This window comes from Martes martes, assembly GCF_963455335.1.
Source record: "Martes martes genome assembly, chromosome: 10".
NCBI classification, from domain to species: Eukaryota; Metazoa; Chordata; class Mammalia; order Carnivora; family Mustelidae; genus Martes; species Martes martes.
The window spans coordinates 16,026,877-16,037,527 of record NC_137898.1 but is presented as its reverse complement, the minus strand read 5'-3'; the positions used below and the strand labels follow the sequence as shown (position 1 = coordinate 16,037,527).

Below are 10,651 nucleotides of genomic sequence, written 5' to 3'. Positions count from 1 at the left end.
ATAGTCTTTAATACTTTGAAGCTTGTATGCTTTTTAATTTTCCATTTATGTTTCCATTTCTTATTACATGCAAACTTTCTCAACATTTTCACATCAATAAACATATATGCAGAATTGCATATATTTTTTTGAAAATAGTTTAAGTGTCAACTAATAGCAAAATATGCTTTTTTTTCCATTAAAATATCTATATATATTTTAGATTCTGATATGGAGTGATTCTGTAATCTACATCTTCAAATCCTCAGGCAGGATTTTGTGTAATAAAAATGACTGGCATCTAAGAAGTTCTTGTTACAAGAAAATAATTTGTAAGTATGTGTGGTGATGGAAGTTAGCTAGACTTATTGCAGTGACTATTTTTCAATATATACTCGTATCAAATCATTATGTTACATACAAGAAACTAATATAATGTTATACATCATTTATATCTCAATTAAAATAAAGACTATATTCTCAACTTATTAAACATGAAAGCCACAGTAAGAAGTCTGAAGTCGTTTCTGTGAAAGTTGTTGATTTTATAGAATGCTAAAGCCTGGTTAATTTATGTGTGTCTAGATTTGTAGCAGAAAATGTCCTTAGGCATAGGTCAACATTGTGTGCAAATAATAGTTTCAATCACTAATAATGTTCTAAAAGAGAAATTCATATTATTAAGAAAGGATGATAATGAAAACAAATAATAACTACTATACAAAGAGGTCTTTAAATGAATCTATTGTTTAATTTTCTGAACTTCTAGTTCATGTTCAGAGATGGCTTTCTTAGGTCCAGCTAGGTAATGAAACAGTATAGAACATGCCTAGGAGAAAAAGTTTAATCTGGCAACAGTTGTGTTTCTTTGTGTATAACTGCAGAAACCATCTGTCTACTTCCTCTCTGCTCTAATAGCTCTGGTGAATTTCACCTTCCTCATTATTATTATTATTATTTTTTTCCTGCTCTTTATACCTGGTTGTTCTGGGCCTACAGACTGATTGCAGCTCTTGCATTTTACTTACATATTCTAAAACGTTTTCCATGTTTTTAGCATCTTCCTTTTAATAAAATCCTGCTATCAAACATCTTCTCTATAATGACATTTGCTGTGTTTCTTAAGCAACCTTTATTTAAATCCTATCATGCATGCAAAAAAGGCCTTTCATTCATTCATATATATATACATATATATATATATATTTTTTTTTTTTTTTTTCCTTGTAGAAAACCTTTTTCAGATGTCTCTTGTTCAGTCCACTTACAAATTCTGGTATATTTGTCATGCCATAATATATACTAGTAATTAATAACATTTATTTTTTAAAGGAGCATTAGGTTCACAGCAAAACTGAGCAGAAAGTACGAAGATTTCCCATAATACCCCTGTCCTCACACACAGACAGCCTCTCCCATCAGAGCGATGCATCTGTTACCATCAAAGGAACCTACACTCACAAGTCATTATCTCCCCAAATATTCTTTTCATTAGGTTTCACCCTTGATGTAGTACATTTTATGGGTTTCAATATGCATAAGGACATGTATCCACAACTATACTAACATACAAACTTGCTTCCTGCTCTAAAAAATCCTCTGAGTTCTGTCTATTCATTCTACCCTCCACACTGACCCTTGGCAAACACTGATGGTGTCAAGGTCTCCATTGTTTTGCCTTTCCCAGGATTCATATAGTTGCAAATCACATAATAAGTACCCTTTTCAGATTGCTTTCTTTTCCTTAGTAATACACATTTAATTTTCCTGTATATCATCTTACGACTTGATAGCTCATTTTTTTTTGCGCTGAATAATAGTCCATTGTCCAGAGAAATCAAAATTTATCTGTTCACCAGTGGCGGGAGGTCTTGGTTGTTTCTGAGGTTTGACAATTATAAATAAAGCAGTTACAAACATCTATATGCAGCCAAAATGTGCTTGCAAAATGTACTTTAATTTGCTTTGGTTGGTTGACCATATCTTAATCTGTCTTTTGCTAGGCTTCATTTTATTTTATTTTTTTCCTCTCTCTCTCTTTATAGCAGAGAAAGTCTTTAGTACTGGATCCATTAACTTTCCCCTTATCAATTGGAGGCAGGTAGGGTTTGTCAACATTTACATTTATTATGCAGTCCCTTAGGTTTTATGAGAAATGTTTTATATTCTGGTCAATGGTGGAAAAACAAGTAATTATGTTTTTAGCATCCTGAATTATTGACTCTTGCTCTGTCTTAACTAAGTATTACTATTATTTTTAATATGAATTCAGGAGAACTGATGACCAGGAACTGATCTAAAACAGGTTCTCTTATACGGATTTCTTCATTGCACAGCTGATTTCTGAATGCCACTAGAGGAAGTAGAAATGAATGTGCTATCATAAAGGTACCTGTGATGATTTAAAGTCATTATTTTAATTTTAGATTTCAACCTCGTCACTAGTGCAGAATGTGTATCACTATGAGAACTGGCATATAAGCCTAGGATTTTTGATAGAGTTATCATTAAAATTGTTTTGGCTTTATAATTCACTGACCAAATAGTGTTGCTTTATTTGATTTGGCAGTTTTTTCTACTGGTGACCCTAATCACATCTCCTTAATACTCCATAAAATTAAGTTTTCAATTAATCCTGGTATGTGGGAATTAGGATTCATTTAGCTATCCCTTTAAATTTCTTTATAATTCCTCTTTCTTTCATGAATTCCATTCACAGAAGACATTGAATATAAAGATAATGAAATATTTTTTAGCTCATTCAGTCACATCAAGCTCATTTTTAAAATAAACTTGCTTAGGTATGTTTGCTCAAATTAATTGCGTACTTCTTTTGAAAATAATGTTTGACACAAAACTTTCCTCATGGCATTTTTCATCTCTGTATTTCTCAGAGTATAGATTAAAGGATTGAACATAGGAGCAATGATGGTACAAAATAGAGCAAATACTTTGTCCTCAGGGAAACTGGCTGGAGGTCGAAGGTAGACAAAGATTGAGGGCCCGAAAAATAAGCTGACCACAGTGATATGAGACCCACAGGTGGAGAGGCCTTTGTGTCTTCCTTCAGCTGAGTGATGTCTTAGACTAAACAGAATAATGACATAAGAAACAAACAAGACAACAAAGGTAACTAAGGCGACCATACCTGAATTGGCAACCACAAGGATCCCAGTGATGTGGGTATCAGTGCAGGCAACTTTCAGCAGAGGGAAGATATCACAAAAGTAGTGATCAATTTCATTAGGACCACAAAACGGCAATTGGATTGCCATCAATAATTGAGGAAAAGAATGGAGAGCCCCACCAGCCCACGCAGCAAAAACTAGGAGATGGCACCTTGTCCTGTTCATGATAAGCAGGTAGTGGAGAGGTTTGTAGATGGCAGCATAGCAATCAAAGGCCATGGCGGTAAGAATGAAGATCTCAACGCCTCCAAAGAAGTGCACAGCAAATAGTTGTAACATGCAACTACTGTAGGAGATGGATTTTGTCCCTCCTAGTAGGTCACTAGTTAATTTGGGTGTAATGCTAGAGGTATAGCAGATGTCCATAGAAGATAAGTGGCTGAGGAAGTAGTACATGAGTTGGTGAAAAAGAGGACTGCATTGAATGGAGACAAGGATCAGAAGGTTTCCTGCCAGCAGGGCAATATAACTGAATAAGAAGAGCACAAAGCAAAATATTTCTACGTTCTGGTCATATGAAAGTCCTAGAAGTATGAATTCGGAGATGTTTCTCTGCTTCTCCATATACTTGTGTTTTCTATATGTTCCACACAAATGAGTATGTATCTGAAGGAAATAAACAGAAATTTGGTGAAAACTTAATAATATGAACATAATGATACAAAGTTTACTAAGATTAGATTGACATGAATATTATATTAATATTAGTTATTCTTGATTTCTTAAATTAAGCTGCTTTCTCCTGTTTTATTGTGTTTGATTCTATAGAAGTATTGTGGAATAATTTTATAATGGGAATGATTATGTATGTTACTCAGTTTTACTGATAATTATTTTTAAATATTTAAATGATATTTTGAAAATTAAAGATGATTCATTATTATTAATTATATTATTTAGATAAGAAAGTTTATAAAAATTCTGCCAAGTCAAAAAATACTTTGTCGTATATATCTTAAATGTGTGTGGCTAATACATGAGGTCAACTTTCCTATTTTCACTCTTTTCTGGTCAAATTCCATGAATTAGCTGGTACTGAAACCTCAGGAAATGCAAACATGCCACTCTGAACTGCTAAAACTTAATTTGTATAAAGCACACTCTTTTTTTTTTTTTTTTGGCTCTGTGACCAAATATTGCCAATGGGTCATGCTAAACCAATGGAATCACTGTTATTTTATAGAGCGAAGAGTGGGGGAAAAACTATGCAGCAAATAGAGAATGTCTATTCATGATGGAAATTGTGGAAATAAATTAGCAATTTCATTCATTTTTCCTAGTTACATTTCATGTGTTAAAGAGAATTTTAAAAGTGTAAATACTGTGACTGATGGTCATGATGACAATCATTAAAGGATAGATAAAACCATTAAGTTGCTCAAGTATATTTCAATAGTGCCTATGTCATGCTGTTGTCAAAAATTTCCTGTGTTTGTATAAATCTAAGGAACTAGTGTCAAAAAAGGGGATGATACACAAGGTAACATTAATCAAACTTAGTGGTCAGGTTGCACTCAGAGATATCTATTGAAACAAAATAAATGCAACATTCATGTATTTGCATCTTTTGTATCTGATGTGTAATTTTAAGACAGTATTTAATTGATACAAAATAAGTTAAGAATAGAGAGAATGCACTTGGAGTAGTTACTTTCCTCAATGATGAGGAATTATCTGTCCCCAGTGGGTTTGAACAGCTAAGTGCACTTCCTATATTTCTCTGGACCTGCTGGGATGGTCATATCTAGGCCCCCAGATGTCTATTTTTTAAAAACTCAGAATGCATTTGCAGCAAAGTTATATAGAAATCATCAACAGTAGGGAATCTCAAAATTAATATTTATGTGTTGTATAGGCCTAGAGACTATATATATAGATAATACATCTATACACATATATGTACTATATCTCTATATATTTTATATATACTATCTATATATGATATGATATGATATGATATAACATTACCTTATATATCATATATAGAGAGAGTTAACAGAGAGGCATTCAGGAAATGGTCCATAAGGTAGGAGAGCAATTCTGCTTTGAATTATTATTTTAAATTCTAACTTCAAAAAGGAGTATTTTTTAGTGTTTTTCTACATTTTTTGAAAATAATACTGAGCTACAGAGTATTCAGCATTTAACCTTAACTACTCTTTAGTTGAAAATTTTAGGGAGGTAGAATTCATTGACCTATTTTCTACTCATTGCAAATGATGTTTACTCTTCATTAATGAGGTGGGAAATGTTAATTTTTCAGGAACAGTTATTTACCTAAAACAATTTGGTTTAAGAAGAATTATTACTCAAGAAGACTACAAACAATTTAAAGGCAGAATTCACTTGACTAATCAAAATCTCTGATTTTAAAAAGAAGAAACTCAGATCAAGAGAATCTAATCATTTATTCATGGTGCAGGAGTAATAATCTGTGAATGTCTGGAGACAGAAATCCTGATTCTCCCTCAATCTGGGACTACTTTCATGGAAGAAAGCTGAGTGGGAGGATGATGGGTGTCGTGAGGAAAGCATGAAAAGACTATCCTGAATCCATAACCCGAATAGAAAAGAATATGCAAGACGATGGGTGAACAGACATGGAGTCTGTCTTCCTGAGTATTTATGGAGATAAAAATATACGGACTACTTAACATAAATCTCATCTGGCATTCCCTCATTCTAAAAAATTTTAAATAATTTTCCTTCAGTTTTACCAACATGTAGATTGTTTAAATCAGGATTCTTCCTTGTTTCTAGACCATCATTGGCATTGAATCCACAATAGTGCTACTTACCCATCTCACCCTGTAACCTGGGGGTCATTACCCATGATCGCTGCAGAGAGCAGATGTAAAAGGAAAAAAGGGAGGAGATACATTGCCATAAAAATAACATTTTGATTGCAGGGATATTATAGACACCTCTTAGGTTAAAAACTGAAGTTATAGTTGATGTGTAAAAAATGTCAGACAACCACTGAACAAGTGGTTAGAAGAGCCCAACACAGGAAGAGGGAGAAACATTGAGGCGTCTTAAGGAAACCAACCAGTGCAGCCCTTGAGTGAATTCCTTCATCTCTCTAAACTCCATCTTACTCCTTTTACAATGAAGATTATCATTACGAAATTCAGATTTTAATGAGGAATACATGAGCTAATAAGAAATAGCAGGTCACACTTTGGTTCAAATCAGATTAGTTTAGAACCACAGAAAGTGTCATGCACCTCCACACAACCAAGGCCAGTGGAAAAATAAAGGAAAAAGAATATCATAACATGGACTTCATAACTGATCAGGTAAACTTCAGTTTCAACGATCGGTTGGGGAAAACATTTAGGTTAGTTGGATGCCTGATTGGTCCTCTTAGGGAATGCTTAACCTTAATGCTTAGAGTGATTTCTTTGCACTATAAAAATATAGCTAACTGATTACTTTACTTCCTTGGTTATTCTAAATAAAAATTCTGAGTGTGCTTTCAGTTAAACCGTTGTACAAGAATAGATGCTTTTATGTTTAAATTAAAGCTTCCACCATGGGTGCCTTGGTGGCTGAATCAGTTAAGCTGCTGTCCTTGGCTCAGGTCCTGATCTCAGGGTCCTGGAATCAAGCTTGCATCCTGTTACCTGCTCAGCAGGGAGTCTGCTTCTCTCTCTCCCTGTGCCTCTCCCCACTCCATGCTCAACCTTCACTAATGCTCTCTCCCCCTCTCTCAAATATATATATATATACACACACACACACACACACACACACACACACATATGTGTGTATATATATACATATATATACACACACATATATATATACACACACACATATGTATACATATATACATATGTATATATACATATATACATATGTGTATATATATACACATATACATATATGTGCGTGTGTATATTTCCATCACATGTTCATGTGATGTATACATATATATACATATACATATGTATATATATACATATATACATATATATGTGTGTGTGTGTGTGTGTGTGTGTGTGTGTATATATATTTCCATCACATGTTCATGTTTTCCCTTAGTGTAGCAGAAGAGCATGCTATAAATTTAAATTAGTTGACTCAGGTGAAACTATTCTAGGATGACAAGTGCTTGAAATATAGGAATTTTTCATTACTGTACATATTCAAGCATAAACAAGGCTATTTCTTAAAGCAATATGGAGGGTAGTACGTAAGTACAAGAATGGGACACAATGAAATTTACTCAATGAAATTCAATGAATAATAGACAATTAAAACTAACATATGTAAAGCATTTTTATAGGAATGGAATTAGCATATATTGCAAAAGAGCTTATAGTATTGGAATGGATTTGTATGGAATAAGACCATATAATTAGTCTAGACTGTGCTTGGTGGAACCCTTCCCAACCCAAGGTGACAAGGGTAATTCGCTAAGCGTAAGATCTGAGAGTCTGGCAGGTTAGTTTCAGGCTACATTCCGTCTCCCAGATACTCACTGTGCCAAATCATCCCCAGCATCAAAATCTGCAATAAAATGAAGAGAATTACAAGTCAGTAATTCACATACTTCCCGATTAATTCTCTACAAATATTTTGGAAATCTCAGTGTGACTTACTCCTTCTACAGTTTCACAAGGGAAGTGGACTTCAAATATTTACTGAATCTATCAGAGATGAAGAAAGGCGTTGTTATCACCCAGGAAAGTAGGCTAGGAATTTCAAATGCTGATTTAACATCTGAATGCTAGACCACTAAAAAAATAAAAGTATTTTTTAATTCCTGCAAAAGGTAACAGGAGTATTTAGGTCCCGGAAATCATCGAACATCTGCATACTCCTGAAGAAAATTTGTTTGGGACCAATGAAATATAAACTTTAGGTGACAACACAGAAATTAATAGTTCTTTGAAAGCTGTAAGTAATTACATTCCCAAAGGCATTTCTAGGGAGATCCTGGCCAATGTGCTAAACCACCACCCAGAGTGATGTCTCTGTTTGCCCTGGGTGTTGCTTTCCTCCTTCCCATTAGCATGCCTCAGGCACTACTTCTCTGGAGACCCAGAAAGGCTATAGTCAGATCAGGTCAAGAAATTTTGACTGTTCTGTAGATTCATCCAGCTTTCTGAAGAATCAGAGGGAAAGCAGTGTAGTCTATAATAGTACCCGGTTAGGTATGAGGGAAATGTGAGATGAGATGGAACAAAGAGAACCACACACGAGCATTGACAGTCCAAGTATGCCCCATTACCAAGATGTTATGTGTGTAGAGCCGATAAATCAATATAGTCAACAATCTGCAATATGAGAACGGGTGCAGAACTATCCATGGTTCGGGATTAACTTCACTGGAACGGATGGTTGCGGGATAGGAGAAAAAGTAAAGGAACGATAAGACAATAAACATTCTTTCCCCATGAACATGGAAGGTAGGAGACATAAGAAAGATGAAAAAATTAAGAGGAAGTGGGCACCTTGATGGCTCAACCTTTGGAACCTCTAACTTTGGCTTAAGTCAGATCTCAGTGTCCAGGGATGATCGAGCCCCTCATCATCAGGAAGTCTGCTTCTCCTTCTCCCTCTGCCCGTACGCCCCACTGCTTCTCTCTCTCTAAGATAAATAAATAAAATCTTAAGAAAATTCATTGGATTATTTAAAACTTAAAGTTTTGCATATTCTCACATAAGTATTATTACCTCTATTATGCATAGAAGAACATAAAAAGTTTTAGAGTTTATATAACTAATTTGCATAGGCAGAAGTAAGAAAGTGGATATTTCTAAATCTAATACTGTTTCCAGGCTTTGAAAGTTTTGTAACCCTGAGTAAATGAAGGAGTCTATCTGATGGGGTTCAGGGCAGGCTGTCCCAGTGTGCCACTTAGATATGTGGATTGTTTTGAGCTGAAAATAATCAGGCCCAAAGGGTTCAAGAGGAGATTTTTTTTCCTTCCCAGTACCTACCTAAAAGAATTTAGACAGAGGGCCTGGTCTAGGAAGAGAGGTACCACCAGAGAAAACTGCAAAGAGTGTGGGGTGGGCATGGCAAACTTGGGAGTCTCTGCAGGGCTTCCTTGTTCAAATTATGTTCTGTGCCCATTGAATCCGTACCCCCTTCTCCTTAGCTCAGGAGAGCATATACACTTCAGTTTCCTGACTATCAGGGAGTTTCACTTCTTTGGGGTTCCCATACATAAAAATTTGAAGTTGTTGTTTTTTTTTTTTTCTCCTGTTAATCTGTTTTATGTCAGTTTAATTGCTAGATGAGCCAAAGAACAGAAAAAGGAAAAAGGGAAAAGCTTTCCTCCCCTACATAGCCCTTCAGCACGGAGGATATCACAGCTTGGTGATTTTACAGCTTGTCCATTTCAATACCATGCCCAATGTTGACTAAGCATTACCCAATCTAGCCTGTATCCATCGACAGAGAAGAAAGCCAGTCATATCTTGTATATCCTCCCCTGACAGACACTCTAGGACTCCCCTTAGAGACATATACAGGTGTCCCATCAACATCTTCAAATCTGACTTTGCCCCTCATCATAAACTTGTTCGGCTGAAAAAGGTTTAATTTTAATGAAGTGCATTTTATCTTTTTTTTTTTATATGGCCCACACCATTGTTATTATGTTTAAAAATTATTTTTCTAAACCAAGGTCACAAAGATTTGCCTCTGTTTTATTCTAAATGGATTATGCATCTCCATTTTATATATTGGTCTACGTTCCATTTGGAATTGAATTCGTACAAGCTGTGATGCATGGATTTTTGTGATGTTCTTGCTGTTGGTACATATCAATATCTATCGTTTGTACTGTCATTCATTGTGAAGATGATGTTTTCTCCACTAAATTGCCTACAGACCCCTGTGGAGAATTAGTTGACCAATGCACGCTGGTCTGTTTCTGGACTCTCTAGGCTGGCCCATTGATCTGCTTGTTTAGCTGCACAAGAACAACACACTGTTTTGAATACAGCAGCTTTAAAATAGAAATGAAATGAGAAAATGGAAGTTCCCAGCTTTGTTCTTTTTATAGTTGTGTGACTTAATGCAGTTTCTTTACATTGCTCTATACATTTAAGATCACTTTGGAAAATAATAAACTTGTGCCCATTCATATTTTTATGGGATTACTTAAATCTAAATACATATTTGGGGATAATTCACATCCCAAGAGTATTGAGTCATCTGGCCCAGGAGCACAATATTTGTTTCTAGTTATTAAGTTCTTCATATATTCTCAATAGAGCTTTTATAACATTTTCAGTGTATGTCTTGCCCCTGTCTTGTCCTATTTTTCCTTAAGTATATTGTGTATTTGATGCTATTGGAAATGGAATTTAAAAATCCAACTTCTGTTTGGTAGTTCCCAGTACAAAGTATGCAACTGATGTTATACATTGATCTTGTATGGCACAACCATGCTAAACTCACATATAAAAGGAAAGTCTCTCATCTTGAACAAGAATTTGGCAGAATCAGCAGTTTTCGCCAT

At 34.9% G+C, this 10,651-nt stretch overlaps 1 protein-coding gene across 1 annotated transcript; it reads right to left on the bottom strand.

The window, feature by feature from the left end:
* Nucleotides 1-2,795: 2,795 nt before the first annotated feature.
* On the bottom strand, nt 2,796-3,731 carry LOC308351576 (olfactory receptor 4P4-like; the record flags this gene model as incomplete). Its single annotated transcript, XM_080817376.1, has 1 exon — nt 2,796-3,731. The coding sequence occupies one exon, from the start codon at nt 3,729-3,731 to the stop codon at nt 2,796-2,798; it is 936 nt and encodes a 311-aa protein (XP_080673502.1).
* Nucleotides 3,732-10,651: the final 6,920 nt, after the last annotated feature.